This window comes from Oncorhynchus gorbuscha, linkage group LG14 (genome assembly GCF_021184085.1).
Source record: "Oncorhynchus gorbuscha isolate QuinsamMale2020 ecotype Even-year linkage group LG14, OgorEven_v1.0, whole genome shotgun sequence".
Taxonomy (NCBI): Eukaryota; Metazoa; Chordata; class Actinopteri; order Salmoniformes; family Salmonidae; genus Oncorhynchus; species Oncorhynchus gorbuscha.
The window spans coordinates 34,589,888-34,603,038 of record NC_060186.1 but is presented as its reverse complement, the minus strand read 5'-3'; the positions used below and the strand labels follow the sequence as shown (position 1 = coordinate 34,603,038).

Here is a 13,151-nt window from a genome sequence, read left to right as displayed (position 1 = left end):
CTGTTTGTCTATTGTTTTGATGAAGATCAGATTAAATTGTATGACCAATTGATGCAGAAGTCCAGGTAATTCATTAGAGTTCACATACATTTTCTTGCCACTGTAACACACACAAACATATATTGTAACCTACACATACAAACATACTGAAACACACAGACAAACGGGTGTTTGAAGACACACACACACACAGACTGATACTGTAAAAACAGACCGATAAACACACTGGATTTGTAGAGGTGGAACAGGGCTTTTGAAGTCTGATTTAGAATATGAACAATGGTGAGTGGCTGGGGGCTTGTCTGTTGAACTTGATAAGTGTGTTTTTTTGGGGGGGGTAATGACTGATGTCTAATCCTCATTGTGGATATTACTCAGCTGTATGGCTATGGAGTGCACCGGCATGTTTGGGATATCAGCAGTGACAGTGCTGAGGCGTTCCGCTTTGTTTGCCGACACTTCTTCAGACGCGAGGCGTTTGTAGAGGGGTGCATTCAGCTGGCCGACGGGGGTTGGCTCATTCCTCGCAACGATGGAACTGCAGGGAAACATGAGTTCCACAGGTACGGTTTTATTGATTGTTTGGGACAGGTAGCATTCGTTCCAACTGATGAAGTTGTTAATTTTCATCTTTGCTATGTATTCCCTTGAACATATTTATTATTAATTAGGATTAATGTATGTATATAACAGGTATACTGATGCTCCATCTACCGCTATAACAAAATAGTTTTTAGAAACAAATTTAAATACATTTGTACTTAAATAACTAGTTAATCAACTTGAATAAATATTTGGTTTATAGGTTACATCACTGATGCTGCAGTTAACACTACATCGCAATACTTTGATGGTGAACTTGATTAAAATGTATACATTTTTAAATAATGAATTAAACTGAACATAAGCTCCCCCTCTACTTCAGAGCGTTGTGTGACAGCCCTGGCGTGGACCCCAAGCTGATCAGTGAGGACTGGGTGTTCAACCACTACCGCTGGGTGGTGTGGAAACGGGCCTGCATGGAGAGGGCATTCCCAGAGGTGATGGGCAGCCTCTGTCTCACACCAGAACAGGTGCTCCTACAACTGAAATACAGGTACAGCAGCAACTGCTCTGGTGCAGGTCGTTGGTGCACTTTCCTTTACTAACGACCTGTATCAATGTGCGCACATCGGTACAGGACGATAGTAGGGGAATGCGCACTCACGCCCTGGACCAGAGCTACCAGCAAGTAACCTCATACTGCGTAAGAACATTAAATGATTTTGGATAAAGAGTGTGTATGTGTTTTGTGTAATGTACATTCCTATTCAGCCTTTTGTGACCAGGATATTTCAATTTCTGTTTTTATATGGTGAACCCATAATAATGTGTACAGTGAAGTGAGGTTGAAGAGAAACTTGCATACATAAACTGCAGACAAAACAAATTATTGTGCGAACTAAATGTAACACTTATTTGTGTGTGTGCTACACACAAATAAGTGTGCTGTGATTTGTGCTGTGAACCACAGCAGCAAGTAGCAAGGCTATTGAATGTGTGTGTGTGTGTGTGTGTGTGTGTGTGTGTGTGTGTGTGTGTGTGTGTGTGTGTGTGTGTGTGTGTGTGTGTGTGTGTGTGTGTGTGTGTGTGTGTGTGTGTGTGTGTGTGTGTGTCAGGTACGACTTGGAGGTGGACAACAGCAAGAGGTCAGCTCTAAGAAAGATCATGGAGAGAGACGACACGGCAGTCAAGACCCTGGTGCTTTGTGTATGTGGTGTTGTCACCAAAGGCCATAACCCAACAAGGTGAAACGGAGTAGAAAAATAAATGACTTTGTTCAATGTGAAGTTTGCCAAAATAAGTCGATTGACTTATTCAAAATTGACTTCATGTCATATAGTTGTGTAGAAATTGTTATGTTATTATTGTTTATAACCTCGGTTCTAAGAAGGTCGAGAAGGAAATGCAACAAACCGGTATGGAGCTTGCTTCCCCATGAGTGTGTTGCATTTAGTAAGCGGACTGAAAGAGAACCCTATGTGCATCACATAGGCAGAGCTGGAGTGAGACCAAGACCAAAACCCCACCCGGGAGCGCCGCAGGGTCTAAAGCGAAGTCGTCCCCTGTAGGCTTGATCTGGCTGACGGATGGCTGGTACGCCATCAAGGCCCAGCTGGATGTCCCACTGACCGCCATGCTCCACCGGGGCCGCCTGGCGATTGGGGGAAAGGTGCTGGTCCACGGGGCCGAGTTGGTGGGATCTCAGGATGCCTGCTCCCCACTAGAGGCTCCCGACTCCCTCATGTTGAAGGTAAGAACTGGGTTGTGTTCATTAGGCACAAACCAGAAGAAAAGAGACTGTAACTGGGAGGAACTGCTTGCACTTGTCTAATAAGAAACGCTGTTTTCCATTGCGCCCCGCAATGAACTCAAATGTAAGAAGACAATATAGCCGATATGGGCTTAGAAGACACTCAGTATTCAGAATGATATATTCCAACTGCATATAAATGTACTGTAAATTCCTTTAGAATTCAGTCTGACTGTGCTACCAGTAGGGCTGGCACGGTAATTCTTTAATCGTGTAACCGACGATTATTGAACGTGATAAATCTTTGTTGCTCCTTGTTTTAGCAAGGTGTTGTAGCAAACAAGACTTCGGTTGCCTAGGCAACACACCTCTCCCTGCAGCAGCCAGGAGTGGAGGAGAGTAGAAAATGTGTGTAAACCAGGCTTTGTTGATAATTTGTGTATATATATATATATATTATATAAAATTGTTCAAATAGCAATTATTAACTGTGACCGACAAATAATTCTTCCAAAATTCCAGAACTGTCACATCCCTAACTACCAATAACAGCTAGTACCACTACTACTACGGATCTTCCCGGGTCATTTTCAGTAGGGCACACGAGTCCTGCACAGGCATGATTTTTAGGCCCTATCCATGCCTGATTGCTTCTGCCAAATTTAAGGCCTTGCCCAAAATCTAAAATAACTTCCTCCATTAGTAAATCCATTAGCTGTTCCTCTCTGTCACTCGCTCTCTGAACACAGCTCGCTCTGCTCATGGATGCTCTAAGTATCCATATCACCGGCTCTACTGGTGCTGCTCTGCTCTACGACGAGACATGAGAGAGCAGTTAGCTGTTAGCTACTTTTCGTCACTCTAAAATCGGACAACTCAAGGACCGTTATTCTTTTCTGTGAAATAATCTGTCCTGTTTTATACTGTATTTGACGAGGTTGAAGCACTTCTGACACCATGTCATGATCTTAGTCAGATAAGACAGCAGCAGAGCACGAGCAAATGTGTCCGCTTTAAAATGTTAGGGATCAATTTAGTGATATCTGAGCCCTACATGGCCCTAAACCGATATATAATGTCGGGCTCGGTTCGAGTAGGAGAGCTCTGTAACAAAACATTTTGCCACTGCTGTCAGTGTATGCACACTAGGGACCCCAATGGTATAGCAACAAGTTGGGTTGTACCCACCCTCCCTTAGCCTGTATTTCCATTAACAGTATTGTCCCTTACACACTCCTTTTGGATTAGTTTGGGATTGGGCATAACCTAAGCGAAACATTTTTGTTTTGTTTCAGCAGCGATTTTGAATGCAATTGCTCTTACCAAGCTCCGGGGACAAAAGCAGTTGATAGGCTACAGGGGGAAGCTGTAAGATAATGAATTTAACTGATTGGAAGTGTCTCTTATTGGTTAAGTTCCGATGGTACCTCCGCATTACACTCCATTTTGGACTTATTTCTTCTGTTTTGTGCCTAATGAACACGACCCTGATGTATGTGGTTTCAGATTGGGGCCAACTGCACCAGAGCGGCGCGTTGGTACACCAGGCTAGGGTTCTACAGAAACCCTAGTCCGTTCCTCCTCCCCCTCTCCTCCCTCTACAGCAACGGAGGCCCCGTGGGCTGTGTGGACATTGTGGTGCTGAGGAGCTACCCTACCCAGGTGTGTTTCACTGTACACATTAGCTCTGGTCCATTGTGTTACATTACATTTAAGTAATTTAGCAGACGCTCTTATCCAGAGCGACTTACAAATTGGTGTTAGTGTGCGTTTACCATTTAGTGGAGGAACATGCACTAACAACCTGAACCAGAGCTAGGCACACATCATCCACTTAATGAATCACCTAAGAAGGCATTGCTGGGGTCAGGAATTTTTCCCAGATCACGTAACCTGAACAAGGAGAAACTCTGGACCCCTAGCTGTGAGTGATGTACTCTGTGAGGGCGTGTTACATATGTATAACTTAGGCCCAGGTAACACTCCTGGCCCTTGGTGAGAGGTTTATTCAGAGAGGTTGTGTGTGTCCCTCCAGTGGATGGAGAAGAAGTCGGATGGAGGGTTTGTGTTCCGTGCAGGCCGTGCAGAGGAGAGGGAGGCACGGCGTCATGGCAACGCCAAACACAGAGACATGGAGATACTGTTCGCCAAGATCCAGACACAGTTTGAGAAGGAGGAGGATGGTAGGAAATCCTGGTTCCATCTCAAATGGCAACCTATTCCCTATACAGTGCACTACTTTTGATCAGGGTCCATAAGGAATAGGGTGCCCCTATTACTGTCTATTATTACTGACAGGGATTGTTGAGGTTAGATGAGATCTGTCAATCATATTAACAGTTACATTTTCTAGTTTTAATTTAGTCCATAGACTTGTTCAGGTTCCTATATCTCAAATATATTTACAATATTATTTTCATGTTCCTGCATGTATTATGTATTGCAAATTCTTATAGAATTTAGTCTGACTGCTACCAATAACATCAACTACTACTACTTCCTACTAATCTTCCAGTCATTTTCAGCAGGGCACACTAGCAAAACATCTGTACATCTGTGTAAGTTCAGGTCCCGCCTCCCCGTTTCACTCAGTTACAAAACCTTTTCCGCCTACTGAACATCACCCAACAGTTTGCAGTAAACCCAGAGGCCGGAGACGGACCCTGCGTGGTCGAGACATTGAGACACTGCTGGACGGGGAGGAGCTGTACGACGCGGTGGAGAATGACCCAGTTTATTTGGAGGTGACCATAATCACCCTGTCCAAATCCATTTGATCAACATTGGTGGGTTTAAATAAAGGATCAGCCTAATGGGACCTGATCAAAAGTGGTGCGCTAAACATACAATAGGGTACCATTTGGGGCATAGCCCTTGCTAGGAAGGAGTCTTAGTTATGGTTAAGGATACATGACTGACCATATCAAATCAGTTATGTATAGTCACTTTTATATGATGCTTTATTTCAATCCCACCAATGTTGATCAAACTGATTTGGTTATTAGATGGATGTCTGAAACAAGTGTAAAAAAACAAAACAAATTATGACAGACAACCATCCATGATTCTGGTGTTTGATGTTGACAAAACATTACTCTTTTTAGTCTCTTTGTGTCAATATATCCTCATAACAGTTGAGCAAAACAATAATTTCATACATGTATTTATACTAGGAAAAATGCCAAGTGTACAGTTAAGTTCTTTTAATTCCCAATTTATATTTTTGAGTCCTAAGTAGACCTACTGCCTTTCATATTATTTTGTGCTAGGGCCGTCTGAGTGAGCAGCAACGGGAGGCGTTGAACAGCTATAGGCTTTGTGTTGGTGAGAGGAGGCAAGAGGCACTGCAGGAGCGGTTTCGCCAGGCTCTGGAAAGCACCCGGGAGGGCGAGGGCAGGAGCTGTCACAACCGAGACGTGACCCCCATCTGGAAGCTCAGCGTCGCTGACTCCAGGGCCAAGCCGGGCAGCAATGGTGTGAATGGATCTTTGTATATAGCACAATTCAGACCAAGGAGAAAGTAAAAGGGGTACAGATATGGGAAAAGAGAAAGTTATAAGGTCAACACAGGGATTTAACCCTGGACCCCGAAGGGGTAGTAGACCAGTGTCGTCCTTGTTTAATTCTTGGTTCCTCACCTAACCAACACACTCCTTCCAGCAGTGTACCTGTTGAATATCTGGCGCCCCTCCATGGATCTGCAGTCCTTGCTGAAGGAGGGCTGTCGATACAGGGCCTACCAACTATCCACGTCGGAGGGCAAGAAACGAGCCGGTAATACGTCCATTCAGCTCACCGCCACCAAGAAAACCCAGTTCCAGAATTTACAGGTAACACTGAAATTAAACGACAGTGTGCGAATACAAATGTAAATTCTAAAATTATTTGCCAATCTCAAATCAACCCTAGGCACTTGTATACACTCACCGACCATTTTATAATGTACACCCATCTAGTATTGGGTCGGGCCTCCAGAACAGCCTCAATTCTTTGTGTCATGGATTCCTGCCAGGAAAACATTCCCCACACCAGTAAAACCACCAGCCTGTACCAGGCAGGATGGGTCCATGGACTCGTGCTGCTTACGTGAAATCCTGACTGCTGTTGCTATGATGCAACAGGAACTGGGACTCGTCGGACCAGGCAACGTTTTTCCACACCTCAATTGTCCAGTGTTGGTGATCGTTTGCCCACTGGAGCCGCTTCGTGTTTTTAGCTGATAGGAGTGGAACCCAGTGTGGTACTCTTCTGCAATAGCCCAATATGCCCTTCTGCACACCGCGGTTGTATTGGGACTTGCACGATTCTTGCCATTCTCCTTCGACCTCTCATCAACAAGCTGTTTTTGAACACAGGACTGCCACAGACTGGATGTTGCACCATTATCTGTAAACCCGAGACAGTCGTGCGTGAAAAGCCTAGGAGGACGCCCTTATCTAACAATCAATCAAACAGTAACTGAATGCCTTGATGCCTGTCCGCCTGCTTTATATAGGAAGCCACGGCCACATGACTCACTGCGGTGAACGGGGTGGTGTATGTAATAAACTGGCCGTTAAGCATAAACAACCATTGACTTTTTCCACATTTTGTTGTTCCTAGGTGGAATTAAGTCTCTAAGAGTGTTCCACACATGGATTGTGCAACATTTGTCCATTAATCTTAAAAATAAATAAAAAGTCAGGCTCTGTTACATTGGTTGTTGACCAGTAACTAGGTTTAAATCCAATTCGCTACAGATTTTCATGCATAAATACAATATGGTTCTATCAATATTTGTGCATAAAAGCACAAAGATTTAAGTCAAAACACATTGTAGAAGTCTTGCAAATTTTACTCGGCCACTCACAAACATTCACAGTCTTCTTGGTAAGCAACTCCTGTGTAGATATTGCCTTGAGTCTTAGGTTAATGTTCTGCTGAAAGGTGAATTCAAGCAGGCTGAACCAGGTTTTTCTCTAGGATTCAAATGTATCTATTTTGAATTCTGTCTAACACAACAAAATGTGGAAAAAGTTGAGGGGTGTGAATACATTCTGAAGACACTGTATTACACTGATTTGATCCTCCCAGGTCCTCACAAGTGCCTAGTGGCAAGGGTTTTAGGGATTGATTTGGAATTGGTTGTCTCGTGTTATTTTCTCCGTCACCCAGGCTTCTGCAGGGTGGTTGTCTGAGATTTTCCAAGCCCGAGAGGCGGTCGGCTTTCGCGTTCTCCTGAACCGCGACTTAAAGCCGCTCTGTGGAGAGGTGGATCTGGTAGGCTACGTCATCTCCATCACAGACAGACAAGGTGGGTTGTTCATCAGGGCACACAACTGAAATGTCCATTTAGGAAGCAACACTGATTGACAATACATTTCACATGCTGTTATGCAAATGGAATAGACAACAGGTGGAAATTGTGTGGGTTGTAGACTCCGTCTCATGCTACCACTAGAGTGAAAGCACCACCAGCATTCAAAAGTGACCAAAACATCAGCCAGGAAGCATAGGAACTGAGAGGTGGTCTGTGGTCACCACCTGCAGAACCATTCCTTTATTGGGGGTGTCTTGCTAATTTCCTATAATTTCCACCTGTTGTCTATTCCATTTGCACAACAGCATGTGAAATGTATTGTCAATCAGTGTTGCTTCCTAAGTGGACAGTTTGATTTCACAGAAGTGTGATTGACTTGGAGTTACATTGTGTTGTTTAAGTGTTCCCTTTATTTTTTTGAGCAGTGTATATACATACATATGTGTATATATATTTATTTATTTGTATGTATATGTTTTTATATAGATGTGTATTTATATGTATGTGTGTAACAATTAAGTACCTTGTAATGTGATTGCTTTTCAGCAACAAGCAATTTCTCAAGCAAGATTTTTGCTGGAGTGGTCTGAGTGGGGAGGGGAAAACTGAAAACTAGCTGTTATTGGCAGAGATGTTTGGAACGGTCTTTCTTATTGGTCTATTAACTCATTTAATGCTAGATGATGTCAGCAGTCCGGCCAAAACTCCATCCCACCAAGACAGGCTAAAATTTCAGGCGGTCTTTTCAAACCGCTCTTATTCTAAAAAGGCATAGTCATTTATTATTATTATTCCAACCTTGTAGTATGGAAATATGTAAAACGCAGGAAAATCACATTTTTGACTGCACTTGGCATTTAAGTACTTTTGTGTGAGCATTTTTTAGATGTTCGAATATAATTAGTTGTAAAATACATGCCAATACTTTCCACATGTTTTTTTTTCCAAATACATTCCAATGTTCAACTACTTGTATTTTCAAAGATATTTTGTCTAAATACTTACTTCAAAACGTGATCACAGGTCTTGGACAAATACATAACCATATATGGCAATGGTATATCAAGAACAAGAGTGAACAGATGGATTTGACCAACTATGTTGACATGCTGTTGCCTGCAGGTCACTCTCCAGTGGTGTATCTAGTGGATGGCTGGCTGGACTTTGTCAAGGTGCGCTGCTGCAGCAGTCTGGTCCAGCAGGGCTTGGAGGAGGTGGTCAAGCCTCTGGCTCTGGTGGCCCTCAGTAACCTTCAGCTCAGAGCCCATCCCTCCTCCCCCACCCCCATCCGCAGCGCCATCCCTGGCCTATACGCTGGAGATCTAGTCTCGTTTTCCACCAACCCTAAGGAGCCACATCTACAGGAGGCTGCTGCTCAACTCAGGACCCTTGTCCAGGTAGCTAGGGATTGAGGGCATTTGAAGGTTTCGAAACATCACAATCACACCTGAAGTGTGGTAGACAGATAAGCTATTATACAGGGAAATTGGACACGTTATTCCTGTGAGTTCAAGATTTGTCTTCCTCACTGCTGCTGATTTGAGGATATTTTCAACAAACTGATGTTTGAATCTATTGTGTGTGGTTTGAGCAGGGCCAGGAACACTTCTTCAGGACTGCAGAGGAGAGGTTATCTAACTTAGTCCAGGTGTCTGTCCAGTGTCTTCCTCCGCTGCCATGGAAAGCAGCCAAACCAGATTCAAGGACTACTGTGAGTTTTTGTTGGTTTCCCAATCAGACAACTATTCTGGTCAACCTGGAATGACAGTTGATAATAAAATAAATAATAATGTACATCCCTATGTACATAACACAAGTCTGTATCAATGTTATTCACCACTACACATCAAGTCACATCTACACATTGTACATTCAATTAACAAAGAATGTGTGTCAGGGTTCGCAGAAGGTGTTTGAGGTGCTTGAAGTACTGGAATTTGGCACTCTGAAAATCAGACATTTTCTCAAGTTGGTAATTGAAAAGTACTTGAATTCAAATGAGAGAACAGACAATGAATTTTTTTTTTTAATTAAAAATGTATTGGTCTTGCGAATTAATTTCCGGGCAGACTACAGAGTTTAATTTCCTCTTGTTTCGTGCTGTCGTTGCCAGGCGAGCTCGCTGATTATACCCACACTGCCACTCAGCCAGGAAGGTACAGAACTGACTGATTAGGTGCCGCCAAATGTCACATCGATAGCTAAAATGCTGGGTAGATTCTTTCCTGCCTTTTATGGGTATGTCTGGGATCTTTCATTTCAGCTCATGAAACATGGGACCAACACTTTACATGTTGTGTCTTATATTTTTGTTTTGTGAGTATGGGTGAATCGGCCCTGAAGAGTCACATGAAGGGGGGGGAGACAAATTGTGACTTTCTCAAAACAACCTCCTGAGATTTTTTGGCAATCGCCTCATTCATATATTAAGCGGGTTCTGGTGACTGTTCACATGCCGTTTTCCTCACACAGCCCACCCACCCTTCTCCCGCCGGCGACACTAAAGCTGCCACTCGGAAGCTAGGCGCTTTTTCGTAGCTATTAAGTATGAGATTCAAAAAGTAATTCAGCTGTAATGGGACTCCCAATCACGGCTGGTTGTGATACAGCCTGGAATCTAACCATGGTCTGTAGTGACGCCTCTAGCACTGAGATGTAGTGTCTAAGACCGCTGCGCCTCTCGGGAGTAATGTAAATATGAAATGTGTGTTCATCAGTAGGCATCTCCCAAAATCATCAGTACTGACTTAACACTCATGTTTATGTAGTGAAACAACATATTATTGAGTAGAACTTGTAAGGTAGTGATGAATAGTTAGAATTTTTTTCCATGAGTTTGTCGATCTACTGGCAGCAACGAGAAACAATTGCATAGTACTAACTATTACAAATTGATGGTCCTTGAAAATAAATATTAGTGCTTGAAAAAGTACTTAAGTCCTTGAATTTGACTTGCCACTGTCTGTACGAACCTTTAGTGTGTGTTGTCTTCCAGATGACACCCCAGCAGTCAGTTCGAAGCGTTGGCCCCTTCACCCCTCTGAACAGCATCGTCCCCCCTCCACCCGCCTGCTTCTCAGGGGGGGACAACAAAGACCCCAAGAGCTTGAAAAGAAAGAGGGGCCTGGACTACCTGTGTCGCATCCCCTCTCCCCCTCCACTCTGCCCCTTGGGCACCATGACATTACCCTCGCCGTGCGTCAACAAGACCTTCAACACCCCTCGCAGGGCTGAGCCCCACCGGATCCTAAAGACACCTCTGGCCCCCGCTCCACAGCATGTCCACCTGCCCCTAGAGGATGAGTGGGTGGAGGATGAAGAGCTGGTCATGATTGACACTCAGGCCTTACACGATGGCATAGAGAGAGACACGTGACAGAGAATGTGTTGGACTGTTATTTTAAAGGTTTCTGAAAACATCAGCACAAAGCTGGTCAGCTTCTCCGAGCCCACATGTTGAATTTGTGTGTTGGGAATCCACCTGGAAAGATGTAGTGCCTTTTGTAAGCTACGGGAGGGGGGGATTTTAGAGGCTAACCATGACATGATTGGTGCCAGGTGAATGTTAACACTAGCAAATGTTGGAAAATTATCATATGGAGTTGTTTGTAACATCAGGCTGAATCAAGTTAGGATTTGGTCCATCTTGCCTTTTTGGGCCAAGGTATTGATGCCAACAAGGAGCCCAACAAAATGCATCGGACAGAAAAGGGGTTGTCTTGGAGAACTCCTGAAATAGTTTAGTGAAATCGCATTAGAAGAACCGTCACGAACTGTATAATATAAATGAAAAAATACTGTAACATTTACGTCCTTGTGTTTATGACCGTTTGTGCTCACATCTGCATGTTCACAATAAATGTTCTAATGTATTGGTAATATGAGTATTTTGTGTAATTTATGAACAGGATTTTACTGGTGTGGTCAAACACTTAAACAACAGCAGGTGGCGATGTTGCTGCGAAACTGCCTCCATTTTTTTCACAAACAGTCGGTCTTTATGATAATTTCCATTAAAATAATGTTACCTAGCTAATTTAAAATCATGAAAATGTAACATGTAATACTTCGTCACTTTATGGTAAGTAGCTAACATATTAGCACAATTCTGGCAGCTGCCTATAGCTATTTTATTTGATCAGTTTATCAGTAACTTTGCAAGACTTGCTATAACATTGGCTAGCTTGCTAATGTTTGTAGCTATACTCTGTTGTAGCTGTATGCTCTTAGTTTCATCTAGATTGTATATTTTGAATTGCTTTAACTAATATAAATATGCTTTTTCTAGTTAACTAACCTCAGCCATTCTTTGAAACTAGCTATAGTTAAAGCTTGATGCTTATCAATGAAGTGCAGAAATAATGTTTCTTTAAAAAATATCTCAACTTTCTGGCACTGATTTCAGCTTTAACTAACAAGCTAACTTGCTTGGCAAGTATTTGCTAAGTATTGCTAATCAAACCCATGAACTATAATATGTAGTAGAGGGATTTTTTTCCTTCGTAGCATGCTGATTCAAAGGATTTACCCCAACTTCTCGATGGCATTTCCGTGAGACAAGTCTGAAACTTCTCTCACTGGAAAAAATGGAGACTCACATTCCCAGTGGGTCAGAAGTTCACATACACTCAATTAGTATTAGGCAGCATTGCCTTTAAATTGATTCACTTGGGTCAAATGTTTCGGGTAGCCTTCCACAAGCTTCCCACAATATGTTGGGTGAATTTTGGCCCATTCCTCCTGACAGCTGGTGTAACTGAGTCAGGTTTGTAGGCCTCCTTGCTCACACAGGCTTTTTCAGTTCTGCCAACACATTTTCTATAGGATTCAGGGCTTTGTGATGACTACTCAAATACCTTGACTTTGTTGTCCTTAAGCCATTTTGCCACAACTTTGGAAGTATGCTTGGGATCATTGCCCATTTGAAAGACCCATTTGCGACCCAAGCTTTAATTTCCTGACTGTTGCTTCAATATCCACAATTTTCCTCATGATGTATTTTGTGAAGTGCATCAGTCCCTCCTTCAGCAAAGCACCTCCACAACATGATGCTGCCACCCCTGTGCTTCACAGTTGGAATGGTGTTCTTCGGCTTGCAAGCCTCCCCCTTTTTCCTCCAAACATAACGATGATCATTATGGCCAACCAGTTCTATTTTTGTTTCATCAGACCAGAGGATGTTTCTCCAAAAAGTACGATATTTTTCCCCATGTGCAGTTTCAAACCGTAGTCTGGCTTTTTTTAATGCCGATTTTTGAAGCAGTGGCTTCTTCCTTGCTGAACGGCCTTTCAGGTTATGTCGATATAGGACTCGTTTTACTGTGGTTATAGATACTTTTGTACCTGTTTCCTCCAGCATCTTCACAAGGTCTTTTGCTATTGTTCTGGGATTGATTTTCACTTTTCCCAACAAAGTACGTCCTTCCTGAGCGGTATAATGGCTGCGTGGTCCCAATAGCAGATTATTGTTTGTACAGATGAATGTGCTACCTTCAGGCTTTTGGGAATTTCTCCCAAGGATGAACCAGACTTGTGGAGGTTTACAATTTTTTTTTACCA

General features: G+C 43.1%; 1 protein-coding gene across 7 annotated transcripts in view; it reads left to right on the top strand.

The window, feature by feature from the left end:
* brca2 (BRCA2 DNA repair associated) overlaps positions 1–11,471 on the top strand; it is a 37,683-nt gene extending 26,212 nt beyond the window's left edge. For 6 of the 7 annotated variants that reach the window (XM_046297861.1, XM_046297862.1, XM_046297867.1 and 3 more), the window contains 13 exons: positions 379–563; positions 926–1,096; positions 1,659–1,787; positions 2,035–2,293; positions 3,800–3,955; positions 4,329–4,476; positions 4,925–5,037; positions 5,563–5,767; positions 5,954–6,123; positions 7,448–7,586; positions 8,715–8,989; positions 9,187–9,303; positions 10,588–11,471. In XM_046297861.1, the coding sequence (XP_046153817.1) occupies positions 379–563; positions 926–1,096; positions 1,659–1,787; positions 2,035–2,293; positions 3,800–3,955; positions 4,329–4,476; positions 4,925–5,037; positions 5,563–5,767; positions 5,954–6,123; positions 7,448–7,586; positions 8,715–8,989; positions 9,187–9,303; positions 10,588–10,968 (2,448 nt within the window). In that variant the 3' untranslated portion in view covers positions 10,969–11,471. The remainder of the gene's footprint in view (positions 1–378; positions 564–925; positions 1,097–1,658; positions 1,788–2,034; positions 2,294–3,799; positions 3,956–4,328; positions 4,477–4,924; positions 5,038–5,562; positions 5,768–5,953; positions 6,124–7,447; positions 7,587–8,714; positions 8,990–9,186; positions 9,304–10,587) is intronic. The other variant, XM_046297863.1, reaches the window with a different exon arrangement.
* The last annotated feature ends 1,680 nt before the right edge of the window (positions 11,472–13,151 follow it).